Source organism: Channa argus, chromosome 2 (assembly GCF_033026475.1).
Source record: "Channa argus isolate prfri chromosome 2, Channa argus male v1.0, whole genome shotgun sequence".
Lineage (NCBI taxonomy): Eukaryota > Metazoa > Chordata > Actinopteri > Anabantiformes > Channidae > Channa > Channa argus.
Window position 1 is genome coordinate 11,769,726 of NC_090198.1, and position 12,505 is coordinate 11,782,230.

Sequence of the window (12,505 nt, forward strand, 5' to 3'; positions counted from 1 at the left end):
GGAACACTTCATCGTTGTCAGGCTTGTTTTAGCTGAAGAAGATTCCAGGAACACTGATTTCATTTGGTCTTTCCCTGATTCCTTAATCATGTTAGCAAGTCCCTCTTCACCATCCCACAAAGCTTAATACAATTGGCGATGTGCATTTTCTGGAAACAAGCCGCATTATTCCCACTGACCTAAAGCCCTGAATGCTGTTTCAGGCTGAATAAACAGCTCGAAAGATGGCAGGTGTAAATGCTCCCTGGAGAAGCTTGTTGATGTGTAACCAACTATCCCCGATCTGTTGCTAAGTATAACGACAAGCTGTGGCATCACAGGATTTTACCTCCCTGCCTGCAGGGATTCTCGTCATGTCGGGTTTTGACATGCCTAACTTAGCAGGTCATCTACCTCTGAAGCCAAAATAAAAGGCATGTGAGCGTCACAGCGTGCACTGTTGTGGGCTGCATTCAGGAGAAAAGGAACCACGCTGCAGGCAGATTCTGCCTACATGTCATCATTCAGTGCCAGGCAGCTAAATTAAGAGCATCAGTGAATGATTAAATGAAAGGTTTCTCACTCTCTTCACTCATCTCAGAGTAAATGGGAATTGATTGATGACCACTCAAAAGTTGACACATCTACAGCTAACTATTTTGTCTCAGCTTTCTTTCATTTCCTTTCCAATCTAGTCGCCTCTCCTCTCACAAACCGCATTTCTCCTGCTAACTTGTTCCCCCCCCTTTCATCCTCATTTCTGTCTTGTTTTTTCCTTTTCTTTTCTATTTGTCTCCTATCATCTTCCTCTTTCCCTCCACTCGTGTTTCCTCTCCTCTCCTGTATTTCTCTCCTCTTAGTTTCTTCACATCTTCTCTCCTTTCCTTCATCTCTTCTATCCATTTTCTTTAAATTCCAATCTTTTCTCATCTCCTGAGGATATATCTTTTTCCATTCTTCCTCTGCTTACATATTGTCTTTCCTCTCTTATCTTTCCTTTCCTTTCCTTCTCCTCTTCTCTTCTATCATCTTTCCTTTTTTAACTATTTTATTGATTTTACTATTTTATTGATCCCTGTGGGGAAATAGTTGTTTAACAGCTGCACATATGGTAGATGATGGTGCTACTACAGGTGTCTTGTCCATGGACACTTCAACTTGTGTCTACAGGAGACAGGTATCTCCTCTCTTGCCCTTTTCTTTATCCCAAACTCTTAAAGTGCCTCCCTTTCTGTCTAATGTCTTTTTCTCATCTGTCATTTCTCTTCATTTCTGTTTTTTCTACTCGTTTCCTCTCATCACCCAAGTGTGTAGCTTTTCTTATAATCTCCTCCCCTGCCTTTATTTCTTTTCCTCATCTCTCCTTTTCTCTCATCTCACTTCTTCCATCTCTTCAGTCTTCTTTTTCAATTTTTCTTTTTTCTCTACTCCTTTCTGCCATCACATACTTTCTACTCTTTTTCTTTCTCATCCTCCTACTCTAAATTATCCTCTTACTGTATCTCTCATATCTCTTTGTTGTTCTCTTGACTTTTTACTTGTATCTGCTTTCCATATCTGTCCTCTGTCTTTTGTGTTTTCCTTTTCTTATTTTATCTTATCTTATCTTTATCTTTTTCCTCTTTTATTCTCTTTGCTCATTCTCTTGTCCTCTTTTCTTTCCTCTTCTTCCCTTCATTCCTTTTACATTACGGCATTCCTACCCTTCCCCCAGTTCTGTCTTCTCATTCCTTTCCATTCTATTGATTTGTCATCCTTCATCTCTTCTTGTCCTCTTTTTCTATCCATTTCTTTTACTCTTCTTTTCTTGTCTTTCTTTTTCTCTGATCTCCTCTTTTCTGTCTTTTTTTCCTTCTTCCTTACCTCATTATTCTTTCCTTATCCTCACCTCTCCCCATCCCTCTCTCTCTTCTTTACTGTGCTTTTCCTCCCACTCTGTCTCTCTTCCGTCAAATATCTTCCTCTCACACCATGTACTTTTCTTTTCTTTCTCCTCTTCCTCATGTCCTGGCCTTTTCTATACTCTTTTAAATCCCACTCGTCCTCTCCTTCAAACAATTCTTCCTCTCCCTGTCCATGCATCTCTTACTCTTTTCTTTTATCTGTCCTCTCTATTAGACTCTCTCTTTCTCTCTCTCTCTCTCCGCCTCCTCCTCTCTATTCCAGCAGTAGAGAATCACTGAACAGCAGCAGCAGCAGCAGCAGCAGTGTCACTCAGCACGGCTACGACGCGCATGAAAGTGAGGACCTCTGTTTGTCTTTTGCACCTCATTGTTTTTTTTTCTTTTTGCATCACCTCCTCCTCTTCTTCTTTCCTCTTTTTTTGTTTATCTGTTCATCCCATTCAGTCTTTTTCAGTCGTTTCCTCTCTACTTTTCAATCCTCTTCTCTGCCACATTTATCTTTTTCGGAGTGCAGCAGTATGAGGGTACCATGCATTACAAATAGGGTTTCAGTCCTTCCTCCAGTAAGCACATGTAGTCATATGCTTTCCTTTTTTGTTTTTTTTGCATGAGATAAGTGGTCCTATCTTGGGCAGTTTTGGTACTGTACGCCAGTGTCAGGACTGAGAAATTTGAACAGGTATGACTTTTTAAAAATCACGTAAATCCTTCTTTCATTAGTAGAACGGCTTGCAACATGAACACTGGGATGTTTTTAGGGCACAATGTTGTCAAAGGGTATCCCTAAGAGGATTAGAGATCATATGTTATTTCAGAATTAGATCTTTTTTTTAAGAATGGTCACTTCATTTGTCAGTTGTGAAGATTTCGAATTATATTCTTCTGGACTCAAAGACAGTGTTTTAAATTTTTTGAGAGATTTTTTAGCACTGGCTTTACTTTTCTTCCTCATTCCTTTTTTCATTTTTTTGTCCTGTTATTTTCTTACTTGCTGGCATAATGACGCTCTATCCGTGGTGAATGCACTGGAGGTTAAATAACAGGGATCATAATGTCAGTCATATAACCAGGATGGACTTGGATGTTTTCACTCCTGTACTGGCCACAGTGCCGACCTTTTTACATCAAAACACTTCTTCGGAAAATGTCAGCCAAGCATCTTCGTCCTCGTCGAGATCTCCTCCTCTACCTCCTCACTCACAGGTGGCGTCAGTGTTCATTGTGCTGGTGGTTACAGTCATTATCCTGGGTACTCTGGTGGGTAATGTCCTCGTGGTGGTTGCGGTGTTCACCAGCCGAGCCCTGAAGGCACCTCAAAATCTCTTCTTAGTGTCCCTGGCATCAGCTGACATACTGGTGGCGACGCTGGTCATACCCTTCTCATTGGCTAACGAGGTGAGAAAACTCTTTATTTAATTGAAATAATAGAGTATTAGACCACATCACATCTCTCCCAAATGCCAGTATACAGTTTTACAATATTCTTAAGTAAAGAAGATTAACCCAAGTTTTACATCCAACACATCCAACCTGGAGACCCCCAACCTAAATAACAATTTAGATTATTTTATCTTCTCAACCTTATTTGTCACAGAAGAAGATCACTGCGACACAAAAACAAACGATTAAGTTTAGTAAAACGATTGTGATTTGGGTTAAACAACTACTTTACAACTTTACATTACACAACATTCATCATTAGGGTTCCAATAATAATAGTTAATGTTACACATAGTTAATGTTGTTGAACAATCATTGCTAAAACATTTCATCTTGGAATTAAACGTCAGTCTTTTTGGGAATGGTCCTGAGTAACACCCACTGATCCACACAAACTTCCTCCCGATGAGTTTCTACCTGTATACTACAAGACCTAATTTTCTTCTTTGCTCATGTGTTACAGCTGATAAAAATTGTGTATGTCTGGTTGGTCATAGAAAATGACATACAGACTATCGTTGTATAGTTATCACAGATAAAGTGTCAAAGGTAGCTTTTATTGTTGTATTACTCACATTATTTGTAGAAGCTTGACTCGTGAAATCAAATAATATACCATAATGTATTGAATTGTGTCTGTGAGCATTATTACGTCTACAACCATTCTGCCACCAGGCTATTGACATGACTTTACCTCTTTTCACCAAGCGTTAGATATCATCTGTGTTAGACTTGATCTTGGTATTCCAAGTCAATCGGAGTCTGGAGTCCACTTTTCTGATAAGAACACAGCCTGTGGGCCTCTGTCATTGGTACCATATTAATTTGTCTGATATCTAATGACACCTACCAACAATTGTGGGTGTCACTATGAATCTATGTTCCTATGTCACAATTCAACAAACTATTTTTTAAATTCATGGCCCCTATGATAAAACCACTACAGTATAAACACAGTTTACACTTGAGTGTAAAAAAACTCTGGCTGGTGGAATAAATGTTCATAATATGCATTAAAGTGTCTGTTTCCTGTGAGTATATACGTAATGTGGATTCATGTATAGTATAGCAGTCACAGGACACTCTTCTCTGTTGTTGTCAAGTCAGTTTTTTAAATAAACCCTGTCCAACTCTTACCAGATGCTGCATACATTTAGACAATGTGTTGATATGTTTTACTTCTTAGAGTTTGTGAGTAGGTGTTTTCCCACTGATGTTCTCTTCAGTGTCTAGCAATAGTAGTGGTGGGTTTTCATGGCTTTAATCATGGTCCCTGGAGGATGACTTCCAATGATTTTGTAATTCTCTGACCTCTGTCACCCTCATCAGATTGACATGTTGTTTCAAACTAGCTATTGTATGGATTGCTATTTATGTTGCCCTCAGGATGAACCTTGATGACTATGGTGATCATCTAAATGTTCTACAAGCGCAACCACCAGGGGCAATGTATTGGCTTATATTCACTTAATGTACACATACACATAATCTGAAACTGTCATGTGAAATAAATATCTATCTAGCTTGTTCACCAGACCTTAGTACATTGGTCACAGTTCTTTAATAACCAAATTTAAAGGATACTTGTGGAAATGATTTATATTTTCATGTTAAAAAGCAATAACCGGGAATGTGTTGTTTATTTTTTGAAAAAAAAGTTTTAATATGGATTTTAGTAATGACTTCAAAAATATAGATGTAGTTAGGCTATATTTACAAATATATAAATAAGGGAACTTTAAAATAGAGAGAAATAATAATTTTCTGTATAAATGTGAACAATGCAGTCAACATTGCAGTTTAAAAATGTTTTGTTAAGAAGTAATCAAGACTCTTTGTACTTTATGAATAAATCCAGTTTTTCCATCTGGCTTTTTCTACTCTGAGGTCCAAAATCGTAAACTCAACATAACGTTCCTCAAAAAAGGTAATGCATGCATTCAAATGATTGGTAACCAAGCAACTGCATTGCAGATGTGGGAGAGCAATATTTACTTCTTTATCTCTTGACAGTTAGGCAAATGTTGTTGACGAAAAACTAAATTTTGGACTTTACCCTACAGAAAAAGCCCAAGCTGAGGCAAAACGAGATCGATGTTTCTTGGTGTTTGTTTCTTGCTGCTGTGAAAAGACTGTCAGTTTAAATTATTTCCAAGAGGGCTGATTTGCAGTCACTGGGCAAACTCGCTGTGAGATCTTCCTACAAGCTAAATACAGTTGTACCCAACATGACAGACTCTTTTTATTTTTAAGGTTAAAAAAAATATTTCGGTGCCTCAGTCAAGGCCTCGCTGTTTGACTAATGCTGCCTGGAAAATCACCGTTTTTTTCTTCTGCATGTTATTAATGCTGGTTAAATGAGTCATTAAAAATATCTTTATTTGTGTTCCCTCCTTCCAGGTCATGGGTTACTGGTACTTTGGTTCCACATGGTGCTCCTTTTACCTGGCTCTAGATGTCTTGTTTTGCACTTCATCCATTGTCCACCTCTGTGCCATCAGCCTTGACCGTTACTGGTCTGTGACTAAGGCTGTCAGCTACAACCGCAAACGGACACCCAAACGAATTAAAGCAATGATCAGCATCGTGTGGCTCATATCCATTATCATCTCGTCCCCACCTCTGCTCATGACACAGAAAGAGGAGGATTTAGAGATGGAGGACGAGAACGACTTGCAGAGGCAGGAGTGTCTTCTAAATAACCAGACCTGGTACATCCTCTCTTCCTGCCTGGTGTCCTTCTTTGTCCCAGGAGTCATCATGATACTCGTTTATTGTAAGATCTACCGAGTTGCCAAACAGCGAGCATCCACTGTGTTTGTGGCAAAGAACGTGATGGAGCGGCAGCCGTCTCAGTCTGAGACCTGCTTTGAGGACTCTGCCAGACCTTGCCAAAGAAAAGGAGCCAACTGCAGTAAATCCCAGAAAGAGCTGGACAGCGTGCGGCCTGAAAACCGACACAGCTCCTCTAACATTGACAAGAGCAGCAGCAGCAACAAGAGAGGAGAGCTGGATGATATTGACTTAGAGGAGAGGAGCTGTGAAGCTGATGTAAAAACATCCTCCTCGTTTTCATCATCTCTCCGCTTCCCTAGGAGAGCCTGCATCAGAGTCACAACAGAGGAGGGGAAGGACGCTGAGGTAACCAGCAGGTTAAAACCTCCTCCTCCTCCTTCTTGTGCTTCCATATCATGGGCATCATCTGACCAGTGCTCCCAACACTTCCTCCTCCACTCTCCGGTGCCTCTCCGCAGCAGGCAGACGTCTCTGTCCAAAAACAAAGTGGCTCAAATGAGAGAGAAGCGCTTCACTTTTGTTCTGGCAGTGGTGATGGGGGTGTTTGTCCTCTGCTGGTTCCCTTTTTTCTTCACCTACAGTCTCCACGCTGTCTGCAGAGAGAACTGCACAATCCCAGACACACTCTTTGACCTGTTTTTCTGGATTGGGTACTGCAACAGCTGCCTGAACCCCATCATATACACTATTTTTAACCGAGACTTCAGGAGGGCCTTCAAGAAGATTTTGTTCCAGACTCAGAAACGAACCTAAGATGTGAATGTAGGTTTGTTTGTGTGAGTGCCTTCACACAAACACACTGGCACAATAACAAATGTGTGTATATGGTTTTAATCCTGTTTTCCACTGTGCTGTCATACCGACATTAAAGGGCTTGTCATACAGCTGGAGCATTTAATACTCATTATTATTAATGAATCCCACTCTGTTCTAGTTTGCAAACAATCCACAGGAAGATGATTATGACAAGCTAATGCTTTAAAGGCAGGTGTTTCTGCTTCCTTGATGCAACAACAGCTTAACATTAAAACTTGAATTGTGAATGTTAATTAGTAGGAAATAGCTGCAGGGCAGTGAACTATGTCCCTGAGGAGCTCCAAGATGTCTGCGCACTCTAACAAGCTCGTTGAACTGTTCTGCAATCTAAATATTCAGCAAAAAAAGTTTAGATTTAACTGGGAGAAACTGACTGTGCTTTCAAAAGTATACACTACTCTAAATGGATTCTTTTCCTCAGAATAATTAAACACCAGCAGCACCTTAAGTCAGAAGTAAAGAAATAATACAAATGTATGAAAGTTACAGTACCAGTTTTTCACGCAGCGTAAATGTTCGGGTGACACTGCACAGCTCGAGGGCAAACACATTAAATATTCATGTGCAGTTGGCAGATGGGCAGAGCTGCCGTAAACAGAAAGAGAGAGCACAAAAGAGAAAGGGAGGGGAAAGAAAAGAGAGAGCATTTGAATAAATATAATCAACCTCAGGCTTGTACATCGATGGATAATTATCATCTGAAGCTTAGGATGAAATAACTAGGCGGTCCACTGTGGGCTGTATGACTTAAAGCTCATGTCTCCACAGTCTCTGGGAAAGAGTAAAAAACTTGATTGGACTGAATGCTGAAATTGACCTAGAAATACCTGTGCAAAAAGCAGAATAAAACATAATCATTATTGATTGACCAGTTCACGCAGACTGAAGAATAGTTTGTATGAGAAGAGATATTTAGTTACTTTAATTTGGGAAGACATAACGATGACATCGAACATGATGTGCTTATCTGCTCAAACACAAATCACAGATACAGGAGTGGTAAGTCCAAGGCTGTAAGGATGCTACAACATCCTGGTTGCTATGCAACACCAAGTTTGACAACAATTTTTATAATTAAACCACTGCTACCTCCGCACTCTGAGGGACATTATTTTTCTATTTTTTGGTCACATTTGTCTCTCAGCTTTTTCCTAAAGTTGTACTCAATACCAACAGATAATGACTAAAGTTACAGATATTAACAGGTATAAAATGTTATTAAAAACAGGAAAAAGGAAAGGTGTTTCGAACTCTTTCTTTGATAGAAATATAAAGTCTACCTCCTAAAAATTTAGACGGAGGAATCCACAGAAGGATGACACCCACATTAAATAAATATAATTCAAGTGTGTCTTGAACATCTTTTATCCCTCTATCATTTAACTGCTGTCTAAGCTACCTCTTTGACATTTTTTTACTTTTTCTTTATATACTTCATTACTCCACTCCTGAATGGATCATAATTTCTAAGGTGCCTTTTGACAGGGGTTAAGGACACACATAATTAAAAATATTCAGTATTAACATTAACCAATGCCTATGCATCTTCTCACGATCCACCAGTAAAATGAAGCAATGTTCCTCACGACTCAAGTTATTTGAGTCAAGGTCAAGGCTATATTCGCTGACATTTAGTTTTTGTGACACTGGTGTCCATAAATGAAAAGGATTTAAGGCATGCATTTATTCAACCTAAATCAAGCATGAAAATTGCTTGTGTAAACTAAGGCTCTTCAGTGCTCTTTATGTTTACATGTTTACTGTTCAACTTAAAAGGTGCTAAATATAATTCAAGAGTTGCAATAGATTGGAGGCTCTGTACCAAGCAAGAAAATTTAAATACTATGTGTTAAGGGTCAGACGTTTTAAATTGTTTTGTCGATTTGTCTGGATTTTTATTTCTTGCATGAATAACAGTATTTTTATTTTCAGTTGTGTTTAGATTTTAGTTTCATTTATTTATATTTGATTTGGTTTAATCTGCACGTATTTTAATTTGTGTTTTTATTTGCATGTTTTATGCTTTTATTTTGATACTCCCTGTTGCATGCCTTTATTTTGAAAACCTTGCTGCATGTTTATTAAGCGTTTCTTCCTGCCACTTATCAAACAATAAAGCACCACAGACTTGAATTATGTTTAGGCCTGCCTGAGTGTTACTCTAAAAAAGTTAATGGGATTTTTCCACTGTCATTTGGATTCCCACAGAAAAACAGACAATTTTGATACATGTTTTGTTCAGCAAGATCATCTTCGTTTACATTTACATTTACATTGAGTCATTTAGGAGACGCTTTTATCCAAAGCGAATTACAAGTGAGGTACAAGGCAAGCAAATCTTCACAGATAAGTGACACTTTCTGAAGATTTTTTAAGCTTAAATACAATCGCCAGAAGTGAAAAGCTTTTGGTTGGCAGTGAACAAACTACTCCATCCATGTGGAGCCAAAATGAGTTTCTCACGATGTGGGTACTGGGGTTGGAATGCCTATAGCTGCATGCTGCTAGTGTGCATGAGATGGGCCTTTGGCGCAGTAGTCTGTAAGAACTTAACAGCCATGTTCTCTTTGCCGAATTATCCCCAGAGTGTCCGACTGCTGCAGTGCTGCCGGAAGAAGACAAACCAACAAGCTGAGTCAGAGGATGAAGAAGAGTTGCTGCCATCTTGTTAACCCAATTGGTCCTGGGTCCTTTAACAAATTCACCCAGTGATTAATGTCAATACCTATACTTATTTTAGATTTTATATTCAATTCAAGAGAGAATTGGTCCGGTCTTTAGCTTTACCAAGTCACTTAGTGCCATGTTTCCACTCCTACGCTGATTTTAAAACTTTACAGTAAATACTGAATAGTGGATAGAACATAAGCAGAGAAACTCTGCATTCTCAGATCGTGAAAAAACGTCCATGTGATGTTTCCTAACCTTAAAACAGTCATTGCTGAGATCTCATCCAAATACTTCCAAGAGACATGGTTGATTTTCAAACCTGGCAGTTGCTAAGCTCGTTGGTGTGCAGACAAACTGATCACACTGAGGAAAACAATGGTTCTCCTTTGCCAGGTGGAACATGGGAGATGAGGTCTTGGATTCTATTCAGAGGTTCATTCTGTTGTGTCCCCTAGAAGCAAAACATCGACAACACATTTTATACCAAGCTGTCAATGATTGTGTGGGTGTCAGAGAGCAGCTTCAAGCCAAAAGAGAATGTAAATAAACTGCATGTAATGTAAACAGCACAAGAAGGCAGTAGTACATGTATAAATGATATAGTCTCACTTGTCCACAGGTTTCAGATGCAAAATGCAGTGCATAAGATGGATCATCTCATTAAGTGGACTCTCCTTCTTCCTAACATACTGGCAAAACTAATGTGATGAGCTAGTGTAATGTTTAGCATATTAAACATCTTTTTTAGCTCACCAAATATACTGTTGTCATTCCCAGGGTGTCATGGCTTGCAGTGATCTCGCTACCTAACAAAGACCAGCTCTATGGGTCCCTGTGTATCTGTGGTGGAAGGATAATTAAAAATTGGGGGCAAAATGCCTGATAGAGAGAGAAAGAGAATGCTTGAGTTTGTGAACCCAAAACACCAGATAAGTGCATTAACAACAGAGAGCAGGCGGCAGAGAGAATATTAATTGCTGTTTTGTAAATGGGGAGAAAGCTTATGTAATTCCAGCACAATAGACAGATATAGACAAATCGAATGGTATTTGCCTAGAAAAGTACAATGTCCCCCTAAAATGGTTGAGTGAAAAAATATTCATACTTAGTTTTACAAAAGCTGTGGTGAAGTAATAAGTACAGCCAGTACTGTATGTGCTAGTATCTGCTTTCTATTACATCACTATAATTCCACTCTAAGTATGATATTTTAAAGCTTAATTGGTCACGTTTTAGTTTTCTTGTAATTTTTCTTCTTTATGTACGTTCTAATTAGGCCACATTCAGTTATTGCTTGCATGAAGACACACATTTATTGGACACCTACAATGTAGCACTGTCAGTCCCCAAAAACTCGAATTTGATTGATTTAGAATAAAGGCAGTTCATGTGGCTTAAACAACTGTTCAAATCTGTGCTGCTAAACCGAGTGACTGGTGAAAAGTTCAGATGCACCAGCATTTAAAACAGTTAAACTTCCTAAAAACTATTATCATCCTGGTTTAGTTTTTACTGCAGCTCAGTGGACTGGTCTGTGTTGTGTGTCAGTAGAAGGAGATTGGAGAGTGAGCACTGATGTCACACATGGGAAACAGGTTTGATTTACTAGTCTGTGATGCAACACCAATTGCAGCAGATTACACAAAGGACATTTTTGAGAGAGGGCTGGGAAGTTTAATAAAAGAAAAAAAAAAAGAAGAACGGCATCTATCCAGACAGCTACTATCAGCACCAGTTTCATTTGATAATACTGTGTGAAGAATGCACAGCTACTTGCTTCTGCATGTCCCTGGCTGCTGGAAGACATAATCCCACTCAAGTCAAAACTAATTTTTGTTGGTTGTTGCAGCTTTTTGCACATTGTTTGGCTTTAATTGCCATATACTGTAGATCCCAGTGGCTGTCATTAATCCATAGCATATGTGAAACATGTTCCTAGGCACAAACTGGTATTTGCCAAGGATGTTGTTTTACATCAATGGTAGGAACATGCCCCCACCAACTTCTGAGCGTCTTTCCCAACTACAGTAAGCAAATGGTTTGGGCTTGCCCCTCAAACCAGTGCATGTATTTTCAAATCAATGTTGCCCGATCCTACAAACAAAATAACCCTAGAAAAACTTCAAAATTAGCATATTTTTCATGGAACTATCACAAATTTAAAGTCCAGACAGCAGTGCATGTTGTAATATCACTTGAAGGTCTGCGCTGCAGCTACAGTAACATCTACATGTCTACAGTCTCTATTTGCTCAGGCTACAGGACACATCTTAGTGTGGGAAGAATTAGGTTGTAGATGAGTATTTCTACCGCCATGAACCAAACTGAATACACCTTGAGCAGAACCAGAGGATAGTCTGAACACAATTAACATGTAACACTTAGTTTATAAGAAGCTCTGAGTGGCTACAAGCTGTGCCACTAGATATCATCTGAGACTTGATTCGATCATTATTTGCAAATGAAAGATCAGATTTACAGAACACAATACTGACACAGTTAGCACAGAATAATCAGGACCAGGCTAGTTCCAAATCTGCTCTGCACTGTTTCAGTGACTGTGAAACTTTGACATGTGGGTGGTACCGGACAGTTTTTTTTAAGAACTATATATTGTACAAAGGTCTAAATTATTGTGCAAATACCATGATTATCATAAAGCCTGGCAACAATGGTCCAGATATTTAAAAAAATCAGTGTACATAAGATAGAGAGACCAAAGACCAAAACAACCCCCTGCCCCAGCCGCTCATTTTCTGTTACTTGCAGTTATTACATATGTTAAAACAAACTTTCATACTGTGTTCAGAATAGAAAATTATAAATTTTAATATCAAATGGGAAGTGATTAAATCAAAAGTAACAGGTAAATAAGAGGGAATAAAGAGAAGATGTAGAGA

At 38.9% G+C, this 12,505-nt stretch overlaps 1 protein-coding gene across 1 annotated transcript; it reads left to right on the forward strand.

Moving 5' to 3' along the window:
* The first annotated feature begins 1,504 nt into the window (after positions 1-1,504).
* Positions 1,505-7,003, forward strand: LOC137114626 (alpha-2Db adrenergic receptor-like). The gene is made up of 2 exons (XM_067495369.1): positions 1,505-3,278; positions 5,724-7,003. Exons 1-2 carry the CDS (start codon positions 2,904-2,906, stop codon positions 6,870-6,872), a joined length of 1,524 nt encoding a protein of 507 aa, XP_067351470.1. The 5' UTR covers positions 1,505-2,903; the 3' UTR covers positions 6,873-7,003.
* Positions 7,004-12,505: the final 5,502 nt, after the last annotated feature.

Excerpts from the sequence above, each read along its gene's own strand:
- LOC137114626 (XM_067495369.1), top strand. The coding sequence starts at position 2,904 with ATGCACTGGAGGTTAAATAACAGGGATCATAATGTCAGTCATATAACC. Across the intron at positions 3,279-5,723 it reads CCTTCTCATTGGCTAACGAG|GTCATGGGTTACTGGTACTT; the intron begins GTGAGAAAACTC and ends CCCTCCTTCCAG.